The sequence below is a fragment of the Pelodiscus sinensis genome, chromosome 4, assembly GCF_049634645.1.
Source record: "Pelodiscus sinensis isolate JC-2024 chromosome 4, ASM4963464v1, whole genome shotgun sequence".
NCBI lineage: Eukaryota > Metazoa > Chordata > Testudines > Trionychidae > Pelodiscus > Pelodiscus sinensis.
The window spans coordinates 5,967,948-5,989,778 of record NC_134714.1 but is presented as its reverse complement, the minus strand read 5'-3'; the positions used below and the strand labels follow the sequence as shown (position 1 = coordinate 5,989,778).

Sequence of the window (21,831 nt, the reverse complement as noted above, 5' to 3'; positions counted from 1 at the left end):
GCAAGTAATTAAAGAAATCATCTGTAAACACTTGGAAAGTGGCAAGGTGATAGGGAACAGCCAGCATAAGAACAAATCGTGTCAAACCAATCTGATAGCTTTCTTTGATAGGATAACGAGTCTTGTGGATAAGGGAGAAGTGGTGGATGTGATATACCTAGACTTTAGTAAGGCATTTGATACAGTCTCGCATTATATTCTTATCAATAAACTAGGTAAATACAGCTACACTACTATAAGGTGGGTGCATAACTGGCTGGATAACCGTACTCAGAGAGTAGTTATTTAATGGTTCACAATCCTGCTGGAAAGGCATAACAAGTGGGGTTTTGCAGGGGTCTATTCTGGGGCTGGCTCTGTTCAATATCTTCATCAATGATTTAGATATTGGTATAGAAAGTACGCTTATTAAGTTTGCAGATGATACCAAGCGTGGAGGGGTTGCGACTAATCTGGAGAATAGGGTCATAATTCAAAATGACCTGGACAAATTGGAGAAATGGTCTGAGGTAAATAGGATGAAGTTGAATAAAGACAAATGCAAAGTGCTCCACTTAGGAAGGAACAATCAGTTTCATACATACAAAATGGGAAGCGACTGTCTGGGAAGGAGTATGGCAGAAAGTAATTTAGGGGTTATAGTGGACCACAAGTTGAATATGAGTCAGCAGCAAGACACGAGAAGTCATTCTTCTGCTCTACTCTGCGCTGGTTAGGCCTCAATTGGAATATTGTGTTCAGTTCTGGGCACCGCAGTTGAAGAAAGATGTGGAGAAATTGGAGAGGGTCCAGAGAAGAGTAACAAGAATGATTCAAGGTCTAGAGAACATGACCTATGAGGGAAGACTGAAGGAATTGGGTTTGTTTAGTTTAGAAGAGAGAAGATTGAGGGGGGATATGATAGCTGTTTTCAGGTATCTAATAGGGTGTCATAAGGAGGAGGGAGAAAACTTGTTCATTTTGGCCTCTGGGGATAGAACAAGAAGCAATGGGCTTAAACTGCAGCAAGGGAGGTTTAGATTGGACATTAGGAAAAAGTTCCTAACTGTCAGGGTGGTCAAACACTGGAATAAATTGCCCAGGAAGGTTGTGGAATTTCCATTTCTGAAGATATTTAAGAGTAGGTTAGATAAACATCTATCACCCATTTTTCCCAGCGCCTCTCTGCTGGGAGTTCATCCTCACCAGGGGAGCAGCCATCATTTTCCCATACTTCTCACTTCTTATATCTCAGGTAAGCAGGAAAGTAGGTTTTTCACTACTCCACTGACTGCAGTTCTCCAGGGGAGACACCAGGAGACAGCAGAGAGGTTTACCCACCCTTCAGCCCTCCCCAGCCTTTGGCTCCAGTTCTGTGGCTTAATAGTCGGCAGGCAACTAACTCCCTCTACTGCAGTGGCCTTCAGCCCCCGTAAGTCGTGGCTCACTGGCTTTGGGAAGTCAGCCAGCAAATCCTTCTGTTTGTCTGCCTTCCTCCTTCCCCCAGAAACTGCTTGCATCATCTTTAAGGGACCTCATATAGTCTCCTAATCTGCCCTTTTCCTGACTGATCCTTTGTCTGTCCTCCTTTCCACCCTAGCCCCGGTGCCTTCTTTTAACTCCAGTTGCAGGAAGCACCAATGAGAAATAATTGTGCTGGCCTCTCCCTTCCAAAGGGCATTTACCCCCCTGTGACAAATATATATTCTTTAGTCATAGTATCATTTGTGTGAGCGCAAAGAGACCCACTGTTAAAATATGGTGGTGTTTCTCTGGCCCACAATAATATTTATCTTTCTGAATAGTCGTTCTTAGAGCGTAGCTGCGGGAGTTGTGGCAGCAAGGACATTCATCACCATAGCTAGTAAACATAGTCCTTGAGCTAGTAGCTGTTGAGTAAATCAAGCCTTACAATATTGTTGTGTTGACCTACTAAGGTGATTATTGTTTTGTTGTGGTCTCTGCATAGTCCAACTTGGGTAATGCATCTTCCAGAGCTAGTTAGCTTCAGGAATCTTGAAGAATAGCAGTGCTCATGAAACTACTCAAACAATCTTTCCCAGCATTGTGTGTGTGTGGACCCACAAGTCCTGTCAGTGGCTAGCTTTGGGAAAAGACCTTCAGAGTTCTTTATTTTAGGTATGTTGAGAAAATTATCTATTAGTTTGTTACAGCTATAGTAGCTTTTTAGGTAGGCTTTGTTCCAGTCTGCACTTCACAATATCACTGACACTGGCTTTAATTCTATAGTCATGGTTATTACCAAGAACTTTCAAAGTGATACTGGTCTCATAGGGTGAAAGAGATATGTCCAGACTTAATTAATATCCTCACTGAGCTGTAAGACATGATAGAACACATTAAAATTTGTATACTCCACTAAATTGGGAGGAATTGGGAATATCCATAAGGGCAACAGTACTCCGGGAATAGTACCACATGCTCAGTGTGTTTGGGGGGGGGGACAACAATACAAGCATTAATTTGAAACCTGTTAGATGAAAGTGAAGAGTGAAGTAGAGTCAATTTGAGTTTATTGGACCAGCTTCTATTGTTGAAAGAAATAAGCTTTTGCATTTATAGTGAGCACTTTGCAGATCTGAGAGGGAAACTCAATCTTGCATCTAAATACAATGTGAAATGTTGCTTAGCATGAAGAATTAGCATGTGGTGTAAGAGACCATTCAAAGTGAAGTGGGCAGTTAAAGTATACTCTGCAGGCATAGGACAAGGAAGGTTAGTGGATTATAAATTGTAAGCCATAAATCTGGTGTCCTTGTTTTTAGTGTCTAACAGAATTCTGAAAGTCTCATCTTTTGAAAGTGTTGTGCTGGTTTGCCTTTGAGAATGAGGCACTGAGAGGTCAAATGATTTATTTTGTGACAAGTGTTCACCTACAAGTTACATAGTGATGGTATATAGATAGATAGTCTTTTATCCTTTTTCTGTGTGAGTTCATTCAAGAACATAGTAATTGTCCTTGGACTAACATGGCTACAACAAGTCTACAAACAAAGTAAATTAGTTGCATTCATAATACAGTGTGGCCACAAAAAAGCTTATGCAGTTCTGCGCTATGTACTCAGAGGCATCAGGTCTAAGGGTGTGTCTAAAGTACAGGGTTTTTTTTAAAAAAGCCCTTTTTCGAAAAAACTTCACCTGCGTCTAGACTGTAGCTGCATTCTTTCAAAAGTGAAAACACTGCTGCGTTCTTTCGATTTAATCACGGTAAACCTGATTTCATGAGGACTAACGCCTTTTTTCAAAAGTACTCTTTTGAAAAAAGGCGCTACTGAATGCAAACTGTGGTGTGGTGTGTGTTTTTTGAAAGAATGTCTAGACTCTCTTTTAAAAAAAAGTGGCTTGCTTTTTCAAAAAAAATCTGCTTGTAGTCTAGATGTACCGTAAGTGTTGGGGTACAATATTCTATCTGTAGCTCTGGATGACTGCTCCTAGAGCACTCCTTAAGCACCATATTACTGATGTGGAAAAGATGCAGACACATTCAAAGCCGTTTAGAACAGGAGGGAGGATTCAGGGGGCAACTGAGCGCTAAGTTATGCGTTTACCTTGGCCCAGCGATCACCAACAAGGAGCATCAATCTACAGATCTGAAAGGTGTAAACACTAAAGCAGTGCTTTAGGCAAGACTTTGCAGTGCTGAGTGCCTCAGACTGACTTTTTTTTTCTTTTGTAAAAATTTCAGCAAAACAAGTTCAGCTGTTTCTCAGATCACAATTATTAATACGTTTTGTCTTTGTTACAAAACTCTTATGAAAATTTTGTTGAGATGGTCTAGCGCCACCGTGCTATGGAACAGGGATTTTAAATTTGACATTTAAATGAAAATAATATTTCCTAAATTTGAGTGCACAACTTTGCAATTTACTACCTTAATATAGTTTTTATATGTAATGTTTTTAAAAACTAGTAATGAAATTTGATGTAACTGAATCATAGTAAAAAGGTTTTTTGAAGGTAATTCTTAGCATTAAACTTTTAATTGGCATTAATAAGCTTGTTGTTCTCTCTCCTTCTGACCATATTGTTATAGATTCTGTATTTATTTATACATGTAATTGTATAAAGTTAATTTGGTTAACTTTCTTGTTTTCCCTTGACAGATCCTAATTTTGTTCGCACTTTTTTGACAACCTACCGCTCCTTTTGTAAACCACAGGAATTGCTGAGCTTGTTGATCGAAAGGTAAATGAATATTCCTTTCAGTTTAGATTACCTGCTGATTTTCTTCTGATGTTTGCAGTGCAATTCAGCAGCATGATTTTGCCTGACTCCGTGCCATACATAGGAAAACTTTGTAAAATCCATGAATTGTTTAAAACAATTTTTTTCAAAGGAAAGGGAGTAAAGAAGAGGAAACGAAATTTTAACAAAGGCTTATTTTTTCCAAAATATTAAGTGCCGCTGAAGTTGAATAGATGTTATCAGAAACAATATACCAGTGTTTCTCAAACTGCGATCTCTTTTTAAAGGGATTGTCAAGGCTCATATTAGATTTCCTGGGTCTGAAGCACAAGGAATTCACCCTTGGTGGCAAAGCTCAGGGTTATCAGTCCGGTGCATTGGGCCAGGGGTGGGCAAAAGGGCCTCCGCGGGTCTGATCCACCCCATGGAGGCCCTGCCAGGAACACAAGGCGCTTTGAAGTGCCACGTGCTGCTCGCGGGGCGGGAGGAGACATCACGTGCTCCTCCTCCCCCCAAGTCCTGATTGGCCTGGGGGCGTGGGAACTGGGTGAAGTTTCCTCCCCCCTCCCACCGCCCTGTGCAGAGTGTGCAACACTTCACAGTGCTATACACTTGGGCAGGGCGAAGGAGGCTTTGCACATTTCCCCAGGCCCTGATTAGCCTAGGGGTGGGAGGATTGTGCAAAGCCTCTTCCTGACCTGCTAGGGGCATGGGTGCCTGTGGGGAGGGGCAAAGAGGCTCCTCCATCCTCAGATCAATCATGGTCTGGGGATGGGGAAGCCCAGAAGCAGCCTGGCCCCACCCCTTCTGGCCAAAAATTATTGCCCCACCCCTGCATTGGGCTGAAGTTCTTGGACTTTGTCTTTGATACTTACCCCTCTTCCCAGCCAGGGTGGTAGGGCATGGGATTCATCTTAGAACCTTGCACTCCAGACATGGGACTTGCGCTTTTCCTTTGAGACTTTGCGCCCCTTCTCCGCCTCCTCCCCTCCCCTCCCCCTTCCGAGCCAGGGTGGTGGGACTTGGACTGTCTGTTGCCTCCTTCTGGTAGTAATTTTTGTTCTTAGAAGGGGATCGTGGTGCGGTGAACTTTGAGAACCCCTGCGATGTATAAATGACTGTAGGCCATGTGAATACTTGAAAAATACAAATAATTGAAGACTATATACTAGAAAATTACACTGACTTAACTAAATCCATTTAAAATCAGTGTAGCTAAATTGGTAGAAACCCTTACTTTAGATACCCTTAAACAGAGCAAGCCTGGAGGTGTGTGTACATAGCAGCTGTGAGGATGCTTTCCAGCCTGGGTAGACACTTACTAGCTCTGCTTGAGCCAGCATGCTTAAAATAGCAGTGTGGTTACAGCAGCTCAGGCTGTGGGTCAGCTAGCTAGCCGTCAGTATGTACTCAGGTGGTTCGTATTCAGATGGCCAGCCCATTCATCCAAGGGTTCTAAAAGAACTCAAATGGGAAATTGCTGAGCTATTATCTGTGGTTTGTAACCTATTCTTTAAATCGGCTTCCGTACCTAATGACTGGAAGGTAGCCAACGTGACACCAATATTTAAAAAGGGCTCTAGAGGTGATCCTGGCAATTACAGACCGGTAAGTCTAACTTCAGTACCGGGCAAATTAATTGAAACAATAGTAAAGAATAAAATTGTGAGGCACGTAGAAGAACATAATTTGTTGGACAAAAGTCAACATGGTTTCTGTAAAGGGAAATCCTGTCCAATCTGTTAGAGTTCTTTGAAGGGGTTAACAAACATGCGGACAAGGGGGATCCAGTAGATATAGTATACTTGGATTTTCAGAAAGCCTTTGACAAGGTCCCTCACCAAAGGCTCTTGTGTAAATTACATGGCCATGGGATAAGAGGGAAGGTCCTTTCTTGGATTGAGAACTGGTTAAAAGACAGGAAACAAAGGGTAGGAATAAATGGTAAATTTTCAGATTGGAGAGGGGTAACTAATAGTATCCCCCAAGGGTCAGTCCTGGGACCAATCCTTTTCAACTTATTCATAAATGATCTGGAGAAAGGGGTAAGCAGTGAGGTGGTAAAGTTTGCAGATGATACAAAACTGTTTAGGATAGTCAAGACAGAAGCAGACTGTGAGGGACTCCAAGAAGATCTCACCAAACAGTGATTGGACAACAAAATGGCAAATGGATCAACCTGAACAAGCACTTGGAGAGAAGATGGTTACTCACCCTCTCATAACTATTGTTCTTTGAGATGTGGTGTTCATGCCCACCTTCCCCTCTGTTGGAGTAGTGACCAAGAGGGAACTAGGGGTGGGAAGGGGGTGAATCGGTAGGGTTCTGTATTGAAGGTGCAACTCCAGGGGGCTTATCCAATGGATGCTGCTAAATAAGATGCCAAAAAAGCAAGACATGTGCTTGTGTCCTTCGCCTCCTTTTGTCTCTTTGCCTTTCTAATAAAAGCTTTTCAGGTTGATGGGCCAATCTATTTGTAGTACAATGATATTCCCATCCTAATCAAGACTTTTGGGCACTACCCTGCTACCAAACAATGATATTAAATTACTATTTTGAACTGTATAGCTCCATACATTGTGCTTGTAAAGGATATGGTTCCTACTGAAAGGAGCTTGTAGTCTAACACAAGGTACAAAACTTCTCAGGTAATACAGAGTACAGAGAAATCAGTAGGGTGACTATAACTTAAAGACAATGAGTAGTCCTGTGACACCTTAGAGACTAACAAATATATATAGTATCATGAGCATTCGTGGGCAGAACCCACTTCTTCATGAAAGCTCATGACACTATATATAAATTTTTGTTACTCTTGAAGGCTCAGTCTACACTGCAGAGCTATTTCGTTAAATAGTTATCCCATGTCGTAAGAGCAAGCCCATTACTTCGAAATATAATGGGCTCGTTGTTCCGACATCCCTGTGAACCTCATTCCACGAGGAGTAAGGGACATTTTGGAATAGTCATTTATTTAGAAATAAATGACTATTATGTAGACAGCACCAAATTATGAAATAAGCTATTTCAAAATAAGATATGCAATTTGTGTAGTTCAAATTGCATATCTTATTTCGACCTATGGTGCAGTGTAGATGCACCCGAAGGTGCCACAAGACTACTTGTTGTTTTTAAAGCTACAGACTAACATGGCTACCCTTCTGAGAGTTTATAACTTAGAGGGATTAATGGATAAAATGGGCTTGTTTGGCAAGAAATCACCAATTAAATGAACGATACAGCTTGACAAGACCAAAAAGAATAGTAAAGAGAGGGAGGCTAAGAAATTGAGATGAGATGCGGGTTGTATTTTGTAGGACTTTGAAGATAAAGGTCTTTAATGCGATGGCTTGTGTAAGGACATGAATGAGAGGTAATGAGATAATACGTTTTCAAAAGACCATTACTGCATTCCTAAACTGTTCATCAGTGCAGACAATATATGGCTTTTCAAGTAGCCTTGAAATAAATGAGACCTAAATAATGTATTTTAATTATGTTTTTACTTAATTGACTTTATATGAAATGGTTTATTCAGTAATCATCTTTGTGCTTTTCGTAGATTTGATATCCCAGAGCCTGAGCCTACTGAAGCAGATAGGTTGGCAATAGAGAAAGGAGAGCAGCCAATCAGTGCAGATCTGAAAAGATTTCGCAAGGAATATGTCCAGCCAGTACAACTCAGGTTTGGATGTCTTTATGTTTCCTGCATTAGATGCAAGTTTAAAATTAGGGTTAGGGTTCAGTTTCTGTATCCTGTTTCTGAAGAGACTGTTTCCTGTGAAGATTGGAATTAAGTTGTTTGTTTGGCTAGCCTATGAACAATGGTGATCCAAACGACTCATGTCTTTGGGATTTTTTGGTTGTTATATTTGTGTGTCTGCTCCTTGCTGCTCAAAACTGAAAACCCTGCAAAAAGTCTGTTGGTAACTGTGTTAATATGGGTGCAGGTAAGGTAGAGCAATTAAAATTACTCCTCTTATATTGAATGACTCTCTTTATAGACTCTACCCACAAAGGTAGCTGAAGATAACACTTTCCTTTCGCTCTTCCATTCCACTGCTTTTTTCACTCCCATTTCCAATCCAGAGCATGTATTTGTACACAAGTAGCATCTTATTGCTGCACACTTTCCTCTGCAGCACTGTTGAGCGCCATACCTGATCTGAGATTAATCGGTTTCTCTGTGAAGTCTGTTCAGTAGGAATGTTTAGGGGAGTGCTTCAGAAAGAAATTGCTGATTCTCCAGTAGTACTTCCACAGTCACTCAAATGCTGTGGAGTCAGCCAGGCTACTTAATGCTAAATGGGAGTAGCTCTAAGGCTCTTAATTCAGCCTTTTAAGATTAACATTTTAAGAACTAAAGCTGCATTAAGATTTATCCTGTTGGTGAATGCCTTGTTCATTTTGCCCTTCTTGTGGCAAGCAGCTTGCCAATACGACCCTGATTAGATGTAGTGATTTTAGAGTGTGAATTTTTAACTTTTTCTTTTATTAAAATAAAATATTTTTCTACTTTGAGAAATCATTTGTAACTAGAAAAAGAAATAGTGGGACATATATAAACAGTTTTTTGCTACTACTATAAAATCAGTTTGTGACTTACTGCCTTCTTTTATAGCTTGGTGAACTGTTTGGAGTCTGTCACCCACCTTCCTTTAGGAGCCCAGATATCTATCTTTTCAATAGATCTGGCTGAAATCCTTCAGCAGTACTTAGTTGCCCTACCACCAACTTTCAGCTGCTGCTTCTTATACAAGCTACAGTGGTTTTAACAGAAAGCGAACCCAGGACCCGAGACTACCACATAAATGGCATTTAGGGCCTGTGGGGAGGAGCAGTTTAAAACGATCATTTATTACACACACTTTTGTGACAGTGTTCAAATTTGGCTCTTGGGAAAAAATTAGAATTGTCTGTGACTTCTAATAGCTTGAAACTGAATTGTCTACTGGGATTCAAATGAGCAACAAGATGGATAAGGTAATAATACCTTTTATCGACCAACTTCTTTTGGTGAAAGACAATCTTTTAGACTCACATAGAGCTCTTCTCCAGTTGTGGGAACAGTATAGCTACAACACCACACCTAAGCTGTAGTATATCTGTCCTATATCAAAGAAGTTAAACTGCTTTACTGAGCAGTTAATATTGCCTTTCCCCCCCCATCTGTGGTTACTGATTAATTTTTTTTTAAAAGATTATTATTACAACACTGACTTTTGATATATCATCTTTTTAAAATGAAAAATGTTTGTAGGAAAGAGAAATAATTAGAAAACTTCTACCTTTTTGTAAATGGTAGGTGTTCCTGAACTTTCCACTTGAGAAATTTACAAGCAATATAAGAATGTTTGATTTTACTTTATTCCTTTTTTATAGTTTACTCTTTTGGGTGCATTCTTTTATTAATCCCTCTTTAAAAAAACAAAACAAACAAACAAAAAACCACACACACACACACACACCCCACTTGATTGTTAAGACTGCAAAATTACATTATCAGAATTCTGGGATTACCTGAGTTCCATACTCAGTTGTGACTTGAGCAAAAGGCTAATGTGCATTGTGATAATCCTTAATTGCATGATTGTGTACTCTAACTTCTGCAGAACCCATGCTGTGTCAGTATGCAAGTTGGATGGATTTGAGAGTTCATGTTTTCCTCCCTTTCTCCCCATTATTTTTCAGGATATTAAATGTTTTTCGACACTGGGTAGAACATCATTTTTATGATTTTGAAAGAGATCTGGAGTTGCTTGATAAATTGGAGACATTTATTGCAAGTGTAAGAGGTACGGTAATTGTTACTGTCCATTTGTTCCTTTTACTTTCCAATACATTATGGAGATCTAATCCTGCCACCTCTTACGCACATGAGTAACTTTACTCACATGAGCAGTTCTGTTTACTCAGTGGAAGTCAAATCTCACGTGCATAAACATAAAAAGATTGAGTCTTAAAACCATATAATTTCAAACGTGACTGTTTTATCAAAGTTTATTTAGTTATAAATATGTAAAGGTTGTCATAGTCTGAAACTAGCATTGTGTGTCTAGAATTCTAAACATGTTTAGCCTTGGAAGGATTAGCTTATTGGTAAATATTGATAAATGTGTTTTCCTCAGGGATATACAAACAACATAAGAATATAAGAACGGCCGTACTGGGTCAGACCAAAGGTCCATCTAGCCCAGTATCCTGTCTGCTGACAGTGGCCAGCACCAGGTGCGCCAGAGAGGGAGGACCAAAGACAATGATCAAATGATTTGTCTCCTGCCATCCCGCTCCAGCCTCTGATAGACAGAGGCCAAGGACACCATTTTATCCCCTGGCTAATAGCCTTTTATGGACCTAACCTCCATGAAATTATCTAGCTTCTCTTTAAACTCTATTATAGTCCTAGCCTTCACAGCCTCCTCTGGCAAGGAGTTCCCCAGGTTGACTACACGCTGTGTGAAGAAGAACTTTCTTTTATTAGTTTTAAATCTGCTCCCCATTAATTTCATTTGGTGTCCTCTAGTTCTTCTATTTAGGGAACTAATAAATAACTTTTCTTTATTTGCCCTCTCCACACCACTCATGATTTTATAGACCTCTATCATATCCCCCCTTAGTCTCCTCTTTTCTAAACTGAAAAGTCCCAGTCTCTTTAACCTCTCCTCATATGGGACGCGTTCCAAACCCCTAAACATTTTAGTTGCCCTTTTCTGAACCCTTTCCAAGGCCAAAATATCTTTTTTGAGGTGAGGAGCCCACATCTGTACACAATATTCAAGATGTGGGCGTACCATAGTTTTATACAGGGGCAGTAAGATATTCTGGGTCTTATTTTCTATCCCTTTCTTAATAATTCCTAAATGAAAACTATTTCCAGAGATGATGATCGAAATTTACAGATGGGCAAGTTAAATGTCTAAGTATATTTACTTTTTATATTTTGATGTGATATTGACAATGTGTTTTTAATGGGTATAAAACTTAAACTCTTTGAATCTCGATGTCTGCTGTGATTAAACAATTGTCTAATTCCCTTAATTTTCTAAAATTAAAAATTTGATAAAAAATAAAAAAACCTTATAGTTTAAAAATAATTTTCACCTTTTTGTTCCTAGAGCAAATCTTTCCTTTATGAGAGGATAAATTTCGTCCCTGCTAGAATACTGATCCTTTCCCATTTTACTATTCCTATACTGAAGACCCTCCTCAAAAACCATTACTATTCCGAGAGAAGAGAACTGAACAGTAACACCCTTTCGCTTCAATTAGTGATATTGTTGAGCAATGTGATAACCTTCTCTGAGACACTTGCCGTCCATTTGAAGAGCAGCATTCATGCCACCTCAATCTAGATTACTTCTTGGCATTTCTGGATGTCACTTTCAGGTTACCAAATTAACCATCCTGCAGTACATTTATGAGTTAAAAATACATCTCGTTGTTGATTTCCTGTTGGTTGCACACGGTGTAAGATTTTTCTGAGTACAGATAGACACTTTTTGTCCAGTTCCTCGAAAGGATTTTGATTTTAAATCCCTGGTGTAAAGACTCACTGGTCCAGAGACATATTTTATGAATTGTACATTTATTAAACAGTCTTTAAGAGTTCAAAAGTAAAATGTTGTGCTGTAGAGGTAACAGGTCACTTCACCTTGAACAGGCTCTTATAATAGGTGTTAACTGCTTATTCTTAAACAGTCTTGTATGTAGCTGTAAAACAGAGGGTCTGCCTACACTTAAAACTCTGCAACAATACCTTTGTAGCACTTGAATGAGGAAGCTACCTACACTGACAGGCGGGGTTTTCCCACTGGCATAGGTAATCCACCTCCCCAAGAGGCAGTAGATGGATTGAATTCTCCCCTTGACTTCATACTATCTACATTAGGAAGTTAGATCAGTTTAACTGTGTTGCTCAGGGATCTTGATTTTCACACCCTGGAGTGACACTTACACAGACCTAATTTCCCAGTGTAGACCAGATATGAGTGCCTTTCCCAGACCTGAAAAAGAGCTCCACGTAACTCAAAATCTTGTTTCTCTCACCAGCAGAATTTGACCCCCAAAAAATATTACCTCTCCACCATGTTTCTTTAATTAACAAACATAAACTAATCATACAACTGTAAACTTCAGCAAATAGGGCCAGACTCTTAAAAGTAAAGGACAAAGCAGGTGCACCCAAAAAGTACACTCTTTGTGCCTGTATTTTCATACAGAAATGAGTAACGGAATGCTTAACCTTTGCACATGTGGTCTCTTGATTCACATACACAAATGTAGCCTTTGGTGAATGCACACAAATTTTGTTAAAAAAAAAATTTGCCCCGTGATCTTGAATTTTTCTATCCCATTCTGTACAACTTATATGAATCTCTCGGTGTTTTCCTTAAGTACTGAATGCTAACTTTATTTCATATCACTTTATTACTTAAGCAGAAGTGGACATCTAGCAAAATTACAGGTGAAAAAGCTTGTTAAGTCATTAGTATGAATGTTTTTAATCGTTGTTTTACAGGCAAATCCATGAAGAAGTGGGTAGAATCCATTGCTAAAATTATCAAGAGAAAAAAACAAGCTCAAGCAAATGGAGTTAGCCATAACATTACTTTTGAGAGCCACCCTCCCCCAATTGAATGGCATATTTGCCACCTGGGACAGTTTGAGATGGACCTGATGACCCTACATCCAATAGAAATTGCTCGTCAACTGACACTTCTGGAATCTGATCTCTATAGGTAGATATTCAAAAAATGTGTGTGCTTGTTTAGTAGCTTTTTGTTGGCTCCATAAGTCACATTATTTGAACTATTCCGAAGCATTAATTTCCTTTTCTGACAGAAGAAAACTAGCAAGATTAATATGGAAATGTAAAAGTGTGTTGCTTTTGTTTGTAAACAATAAGATGCTGGTTGCCATATGTAATCCCACTTTAAAGGTTTATAATAAGAAATAAGATAATGTGATTGCAGAGAACATTATCATCTACCCTATATTTCATCTTGATTTGTAAATGAAGTATTGAGTTAATTAAATTGCATTTGGCTTTAGCAAGAACAAATTCTTCAGTTTGTAAATTCAGTCTGAAATGTATTAGTGTTTTTATGATTTGCCAAGTAAAACCATTCTGTCCACTTCCAAAGTACTTATTCATTAATTTACTAGATTTGTGTCAACATACCAAACTTATACAGTAAATAATTAGCACTCTATAAATACTGTGATAAGTAGACATTAAAATCTCAGCCACATGTGAATTTTAAAAATAAAAGATTGGGTGTATTTTATAAAAGATTATAGCATCTAAAAAACCCACACTGTATTGTGACAGGGTCCTCATAAAAACTAAGATCTTTAAACTGGGATTTCTGGAAGGTTTGCATTATTCAGTGGCAGAGAATTTCTAATAAATTATGCCTCTTTGTGCACCTGGCTTTTGCAGTTGTAGATTCCCATTTCAGAAACACATTGCTTGTATTTAACCAATAGATGACTTGAAGTTTTTTGTCCAAGTTGCTTGTTTCCTCCTTCAGAAGACAAAACTGAGTCCTTAATAATTTTCTGATATGAAAATGAAATATGAAAATATATCACCAATGTTCTTCTTAGTAGACACTGGCATTTTCCAGAGTCCATTAGTGTCTGTGTTAAAATTAAAATACAGCTCCAATAATTATGTTGAATGAATGGCTGTTCCGTAATAGATTCTGTTGAATAATCTGTATCAAATGTCAAATCACAAATAAGGGGAAGAAATATGGAAGAAGTCTTCTAACACAAACATAGAACATATGACTATTAAGTATTAAACATTACTTTCCTTCATTCTTAACGTTTTCTTTCAATAGGGCAGTGCAGCCATCTGAACTTGTTGGAAGTGTGTGGACTAAAGATGATAAGGAAATCAACTCCCCAAATCTATTGAAAATGATTCGACACACTACAAATCTTACTCTTTGGTTTGAAAAGTAAGTATGGGTGTTAATGTTCTGATATGGAATCAAGTTAAAGATCAGGGATTGCTCTGATTTTGGTATAATTTAAAGGAGATGACGACTTATTTTATTTTGAATAATAAAATAGCTGTAGTGTATTTCCATGTAATAATTATGTTTAAGCTCTGACACTGTGCTTGGCACAGTATAGGACACAACCAAAATCTTCAAGGCAACCTACTCCTTTTAAGTTTTAAACTGCTTATTTTAGGGAAAATCTTGAGAAGCTTTCCATGTGTAGCCACAGACTTTCACATCTTAATGTACTACTCATATCAGAATATCATTTCAGTTTCAGAATATATATATATTCATCGTAAAACAGTATATTTCAGTGCCCAGCAAACTTAATTTTTTGTGCCGACATTTCCTAATGTCATGTTTCTTGACTAGGTGCATTGTGGAAACAGAGAATTTTGAAGAGCGAGTGGCTGTGTTAAGTAGGATTATAGAAGTCCTGCAGGTTTTTCAAGAGCTGAATAATTTCAATGGTGTGTTGGAGATAGTCAGTGCAATGAATTCTGTGTCAGTGTACAGACTAGATCATACATTCGAGGTAAGTCTTCCAAGTGACTTACATCCTTCTTAAAAAAGACTAACCAGAATCAAGAAAAACAGATCATACACAGTCTTTTGTATAAACACTATTATTTTACTTTCTTTATAAACATAATGTGCATTGTAATACTTGAGAGGTTTGTTATCAAAAGTAGCAAACAAAACGTGTTGGGCAGCACAAGCTTGGATTTGGAGTCTTTCATCTGTAGTTTGCCATCTCATATCCCGGCATATCCAATCATCTAGGCTGTAAGAAGAGATAAGTTTGGTGACTAGGGCCCAAATAATTTAATTCTTCATATGTCAAAACAAATACCTTGGGAGCTACAGAATAGTGGTAGAAATGTAGCCGTGTTAGTCTGGTGCAGCTGAAACAAAAAACAGGACTGTGTAGCACTTTAAAGACTAAACCATCTTGTTAGTCTTTAAAGTGCTACACAGTCCTGTTTTTTGGGAGCTACAGAATTCCATGTAGGGGGCAGGGAATAGAAACTGTCAGAGATATAGATTATCCCTTTCTCCTTTTTGTTGCTGACCAAAGAAGATCCATGCATAGGTTTGGACATTTACAGAGTCATTAATACTCCCAAAAGAACTTAAGCAACTGCTATCAAGGAAAGCATTTTTTAAGCTTTGCTTTCCCAAATAGGGATACTTTCCTGGATCTTGGTCAGAATGAATGTACAAGAATCTGAGGCCAGTTTTAGCAGATTCTGGAGAAAGAAGTTAAAACATTGGGGAACATTGGTGAGTTTAGGAGGAAAAAGTCAAAACTTACTTTTTCACTGAAAACGAGTGTGCAGTAAACCATTAATAAATTCAACTGAAGTAGACTATTGAAGTTCTGAAGATAGTTTTGCATTGTGAGAATGGAGTTTGTATAGAAAAATATTTTACTATATCTGTGCTAGATGCTGATAACTGAGTTTGGTTTGATTAGCTTTGAAATAAATCATACTTAGAACAGTTCTAATTATTTCTGTAAATTATTTTGTAAAAATAATTTTGTAAAAATAATCATCTGTATTTGTAGAAGTTTGACACTTCTATGCGATGCATCTTAGGGCAATGTTTACACTGCTGGTGTAGTCCCTTGCTACAGAAGCAATATCTGCTGCTGCTGGCAGATGTCCTCTTTTGCGAGCATAATTGTGTGTACACTGGGTGTGTGTGGTTGGGGTGTGTGTGTGTGTGTTGGTTTTTGTTTTGTTTTGTTTTTTTTGTGTGTTTGTTTTGTCAGCTTAGCTATATTGGGTGACTTTTTTACATAGCTGTTCCAGTATAAGTTTTAAGCTGTGGAGTTAGGGACAGTTGATGTAGTAGTACATTGGAAACCATTTTAAAATTAATTTAAATTCAAATATTGTGAAACCTAGGGTTTTGTTAATTTTTAGAGAATACAAATATTGAAGGTACAGTAAGACTCCAATAGTCCGGCATCCAATTGCATGGCACTCCTGATAGTCCGGCATCAAAATGGCAAGAGCCTATCTAGTGAGGGTACGTCTAGACTACAGGCTTTTGTCGACAGAAGTTTTGTCGACAGATACTGTTGACAAAACTTCTGTCGACAAAGAGCGTCTACACTACATTGAGTTCTGTCGACAAAGCAAGCTGCTTTGTCGACATGGTAGTGTGGACGCAAAGGACAGTTTACATGCAATAACACCTTCTGTCGACAAACTCTGTCGACAGAAGGCGTTATGCCTCGTAAAATGAGGTTTACCAGCGTCGACAAAACTGCTGAGTTCTGTCGACGTTATGTCGACAGAATTCAGCGGTAGTGTGGACGCAGGTATAATTTTGTCGACAAAAGTCCACTTTTGTCGACAAAACCCTGTAGTCTAGACACACCGAGTGAGCTTCAGCAGAAAACGAGTCAAGGCAGCAGCTGAACCGAGCAAAAACGGTTAAAAAAACCTAAAACGTTACAGTATATTGTATACAGTATGTGCAATAAAAAGGTTAAAAACACTTTATATACAGTATATACTGTATATAGTGTGTGTATATCTATATATAAAAATTAAAAAAACAGTTTATAGTACCTTCTGATAGTCCGGCATATCCAATAATCTGGCACCACCTAGGTCCCAAAGGTTCTGGATTATTGGAAGTCTACTGTACTTTATTTTCACTAAGCAAACCATACAAAAGGTACATTGTTGCTTTATTTTTCTCTCCAATAAAATAGGCATTACAGGAGAGGAAAAAAAAAGTTTTGGATGAAGCAGTAGAACTAAGTCAAGATCACTTTAAGAAATACCTAGCTAAACTCAAGTCAATCAACCCACCCTGTGTGCCTTTCTTTGGTAAGTTGTACTACAACGTAGAATTAAGGTTCTTCGTGATGCACTTGTTTTAACCTTAAAACGAGCAGCAAATTAAGATGCTGCAAATGCACTGAGGTTTTCTAAAGTATTATTTTGTATTCTGAAGAATTGTCCTTGTGTTATGCATAACTTTTGATTGATTAGATTGCGAGTGTTTGTGAATACAGGCACCCCCTCAATTACGAATATCTATCCTTACAAACAAAAGCTCACTTGCAGCCCTAGGCAGGGACGTCCTTAGGATTTATGAGGCCCTACTCAGTACTGTTAAACTGGTGCCCTTGTGCCCAATGGCGAGGGGGGAGAATGCAGCACTTTGAAGGGGAAACTACCACCGCTTCTCTCCAGCTGTCAGCTGCACCCCTTCTCCTCCGGAATCCACCAGTCTACACTTGGGCTGCTTGCCTGCTGGTGAGCAGGGCCTGGTGCAGCCCACAAGGAGGGAGGAGCTAAACGGGCTGGGGTTGGCTGCAGAAGCCAGTGTGACAGCTGGAGGATACCCAGAAGTACCCTTCAGAATCTCCACCTACCTCTTCATCTCAAACCTGCCTTTCCTCAAACAACAGCATTCAAGGTTAAGTAGTTTATTTCTGCTATTTTCATTGCAGATATACAGTATGTCAGCTACAGTAAGAGTTACATAGGCTTTTTTGAGCTAGCCTGGGAACCTGTCATTTATAACATTGTTTCTATAGGAAAATGCGTTCTGAGTTCCAAACAACCTACTTACAAACGAACTTTTGGAACACCACCTGTTCATAAGTTCAGGACTTCCTGTAGTTAAATCCAGCAGCACAGTCTTTGTATTTGTGTATAAATTCTAGATGTCTTTTGGTACACTATAAACACCTTGCATTTTCCAGAACAGTTTTGTAGAGGCTATGATTTTTGTTCTTTTTTGCTAGTTACTTACCTCAAAAGCTTTAGCATTCCTTTGCAATACATTTTCTATAAATGTTATGTCCTTCCAGTTTTAGAAGGTCACTCAATATTGCCTTTATATGCAGACTCAAGATCCAGTGGAGAAAAGGATTTCTCATAAATTTTATCTGTTATTCTTGACACTCTTCCTTTCATGGTGACCTAAGCATGATAAAAAGTCTTGTTTGGTTGTGACCTCTAGCCCATGACCTACTATAACCAGATAAAACTTGTTCTCAATAATATATTTAATTTTCAGAGAGAAGGCATAACTCATTTGCTCTTTCTGATTCATCCAATACTGGTGCATTGATAGAAATGGCTTACTCTCTTTTATGCCGAGGATTTGATTTTTTTCTTTTTTTTTTTTGCTGGCATTTATCGGGGAAAAAAATGAAAACAGGAGTTGGGGTGAAATGTGAAAATCAATTTTTTTTTAATTAGGTATCTATCTAACAAATATTCTGAAGACAGAAGAAGGGAATCCTGACTTCCTTAAAAGACAAGGGAAAGAGTTGATCAACTTCAGCAAGAGGAGAAAAGTGGCTGAAATTACAGGGGAAATTCAGCAGTATCAAAACCAACCTTACTGTTTACAGATAGAACCAGAAATACGGGTAATGAAAGAAAAAATACAGTATGCATATACTGTATGTACATGGGTGCATGTATGTGTATACATATGATAACAGATAAGTAGCAGATACTCCACTGATATTCTTGCTGGGGTACTAGTAGATGTGGGTGTGTCTGCCTTAAAAGTGCAATAACCATAATTGGTACAGAGGGTACATCAAGGCGTTAATTCCAAATCCTTACTATGTATTTGATCATTTGTCTCCTCTGCTCACTCTTATATAACAGATACTGGCCCTGCAGGGATCCTTACTGCTGGCCCTCCAATGGGACTTTCTGGCCAGACCACGGATGTTGCCAGACCAGAAAATTCCAGTTAAGGGAGTTTCAACCTGTAGGAAAAGCCCCCTGCTTCAGTCGCCACTCATGCCATTTCCCCTGCTGCGCCTCTACATCCTCTAACTCCCCCTCCGCCTCCTCCCCCCACACACACAGAGTGACGGTGCTGGAGGGAACTGTCTTTTAAGTCGTTTTCTCCCCAGCACTGACTCCTGCTCCCCCTTCCTTTTCTGCCTCTGATACAGAAGCAGGAAGGGGGAGGAAGCGACTAGTCTAGTAGTGACTTGACTACCTGATAAGCCTAGGCTAGTCACTTACATCCCTAGTGTTAAATATAGTCATGAATTGTAAAGAGGATGTACAGTTAAGGATTGTGGATTCAGAATTGTGCTGCTGACACAGAATTAGATTAACCTAAGACTAGAGAATACTGAAGAACTCCAGAAAGCCTGAAAGCTCAGTGAATGGGCTGTGTGATGTCAGATGAAATTGCTGTTGACAAATGTAAGGGAATGCTCATGGTAAGGAATAATTTAAATGACTTCCACACAGAGCTGGGTTGCTCAGTAATTCTAACTAGTCAGTTACTTAGCTATACCCACCTGGGTTGCTTTGGGGACAAAAACAAATATGTCTGCTCAGCACATGGCAAAGAAGCAACAAAATGTTGGGCTGCATAGGGAATGAGAAAAATACTGAAAATATCAAAATGCATTATTTAAATCACTGTTATGCTCTCGCCTGAAATAATGTGTTCAGTCAGGTCTGGTCACTCCTGAAACAGCAGCTGAGTGGCAACATTATTTTGTGCTGTTTGTTATTAAGGACAACTCTGGAAAAGGGTTCAGTGACATAATTGTTCTTGGTTTGTCTGTATGCTGAAATTTACATTTACTGATAAAAAAGTAATCCTTCCAAGCCTAATTATCAATACAGGCAGTCCCCGGGTTACGTACAAGATAGGGACGATAGGTTTGTTCTTAAGTTGAATTTGTATGTAAGTCGGAACTGGCTCCAGATTCAGCCGCTGCTGCTGAAACTGACCAGGGGCTGACTACAGGAAGCTGGAGGCAGAATTGCTCTGCCCCCAGCTTCCTGGAATCAGCCTGATCAGTTTCAACAGCGGCTGAATCTCAAGCCTGGGACAGAACAGCTGGGCTGCCAGGTAGGTCCCTGCAGGACCAACCCGGCAGCACCCCAGCTGCTCTACCCCAGGGTCCACAACAAAAGCCTGGTCTGCTGGGGGGGGCGGGCGCACTAGCTGCGCCCCCCTCCCCCGGCAGACCAGGGACACAGGGAGCAAAGCCGCAGCGGCGGCGGGGTCCCGCGCCTCTGAGGCTTTGCTGTGGCAAAGCCTCAGAGGCGCGGGACCCCGCCGCCGCTGCGGCTTTGCTCCAGGTGTCCCTGGTCTGCTGGAGACGGTCCCCAGCAGACCAGGGGCACCCAGAGCAGCTTTTCTCACCCCAGAGGTCGAGGTGGCGGGACCGCTGCACTCTGGGCGGTCCCGCTGCCTGCGAGCTCCGGGGCGAGAGAGCCCCGTTCGTAAGTGCGGATCCGACATAAGTCGGATCCGCGTAACTCGGGGACTGCCTGTAACTTGTATGTTTTTTACTGTCATTTGTGTCAGTACTTGTTCCTGTATTTTTTCTAAGAATAAGTTAACAGTAGAATAAAAGCTGTTGTTTAGCCAGTGAAATGTTGAGACTTCTTGAACAGTTTTGTATTTTCTGCATATGTATATAGAAGAGAATATAAAATTATTTATTGAAACTTGTCTATCTCATTTTAGCGGTTCTTTGAAAATCTCAATCCTATGGGAAATGCACCAGAAAAAGAGTTTACAGACTATTTGTTCAACAAATCATTAGAAATTGAACCTCGAAACTGCAAGCAGCCACCTAGATTTGTAAGACTTGTGTATTTTCTTCTACTTTTTTAAGATGACTACTACTTTAATGAATGAATATGAATAACCATAATTTATATTTAGTTTCTTTAAAATTATCATAGAATCATAGAATATTAGGACTGGAAGGGACCTCGAGAGGTTATCGAGTCCAGTCCCCTGCCCTCATGACAGGACCCAGTACTGTCTAGACCAGTGTTTCTCAACCTTTTTTTGCTCATGGCCCCCTTCTGAGCCTTGTTTACCTCTGTGGCCCCCCTTATAGCTGCAGTTAGTTGGAAAAAAAGGAACATAATTTACCTAATGTTCCTTTTTTTCCATGTGGCCCCGTAGAGGTAGGGCGTGGCCCCTGGGGAGCCATATGGCCCGTGGTTGAGAACCACTGATCTAGACCATCCCTGATAGACATTTATCTAACCTACTCTTAAATATCTCCAGAGATAGAGATTCCACAACCACCCTAGGCAATTTATTCCAGTGTTTAACCACCCTGACTTCTAGGAGCTTTTTCCTAATGTCCAACCTAAACCTCCCTTGCTGCAGTTTAAGCCCATTGCTTCTTGTTCTATCCTCAGAGGCCAGGAAGAACAAGTTGTCTCCCTCCTCCTTGTGACACTCTTTTAGATAACTGAAAACCGCTATCATGTCCCCTCTCAATCTTCTCTTTTCCAAACTAAACAAGCCCAATTCTTTCAATCTTCCTTCATAGCTCATGTTCTCTAGACCTTTAATCATTCTTGTTGCTCTTCTCTGGACCATGTCCAATTTCTCCACATCTTTCTTGAAATGTGGCACCCAGAACTAGACACAATACTCCAACTGAGGCCTAATCAGCACAGAGTAGAGCAGAAGAATGACTTCTCGTGTCTTGCTCACAACACACCTGTTAATGCAGCCCAGAATCATGTTTGCTTTTTTTGCAACAGTGTCACACTGTTGACTCATATTTAGTTTGTGGTCCACTATAACCCCTAGATCCCTTTCTGCTGTACTCCTTCCTAAACAGTCGCTTCCCATT

General features: G+C 39.6%; 1 protein-coding gene across 1 annotated transcript in view; it reads left to right on the top strand.

Moving 5' to 3' along the window:
- SOS2 (SOS Ras/Rho guanine nucleotide exchange factor 2) overlaps nucleotides 1-21,831 on the top strand; it is a 103,442-nt gene that overhangs the window by 70,017 nt on the left and 11,594 nt on the right. Inside the window, exons 11-19 of the mRNA XM_075926152.1 lie at nucleotides 4,104-4,185; nucleotides 7,748-7,870; nucleotides 9,877-9,980; nucleotides 12,704-12,923; nucleotides 14,034-14,153; nucleotides 14,574-14,736; nucleotides 16,933-17,050; nucleotides 18,437-18,609; nucleotides 20,697-20,813. Coding sequence (XP_075782267.1) covers nucleotides 4,104-4,185; nucleotides 7,748-7,870; nucleotides 9,877-9,980; nucleotides 12,704-12,923; nucleotides 14,034-14,153; nucleotides 14,574-14,736; nucleotides 16,933-17,050; nucleotides 18,437-18,609; nucleotides 20,697-20,813 — 1,220 coding nt within the window. The remainder of the gene's footprint in view (nucleotides 1-4,103; nucleotides 4,186-7,747; nucleotides 7,871-9,876; nucleotides 9,981-12,703; nucleotides 12,924-14,033; nucleotides 14,154-14,573; nucleotides 14,737-16,932; nucleotides 17,051-18,436; nucleotides 18,610-20,696; nucleotides 20,814-21,831) is intronic.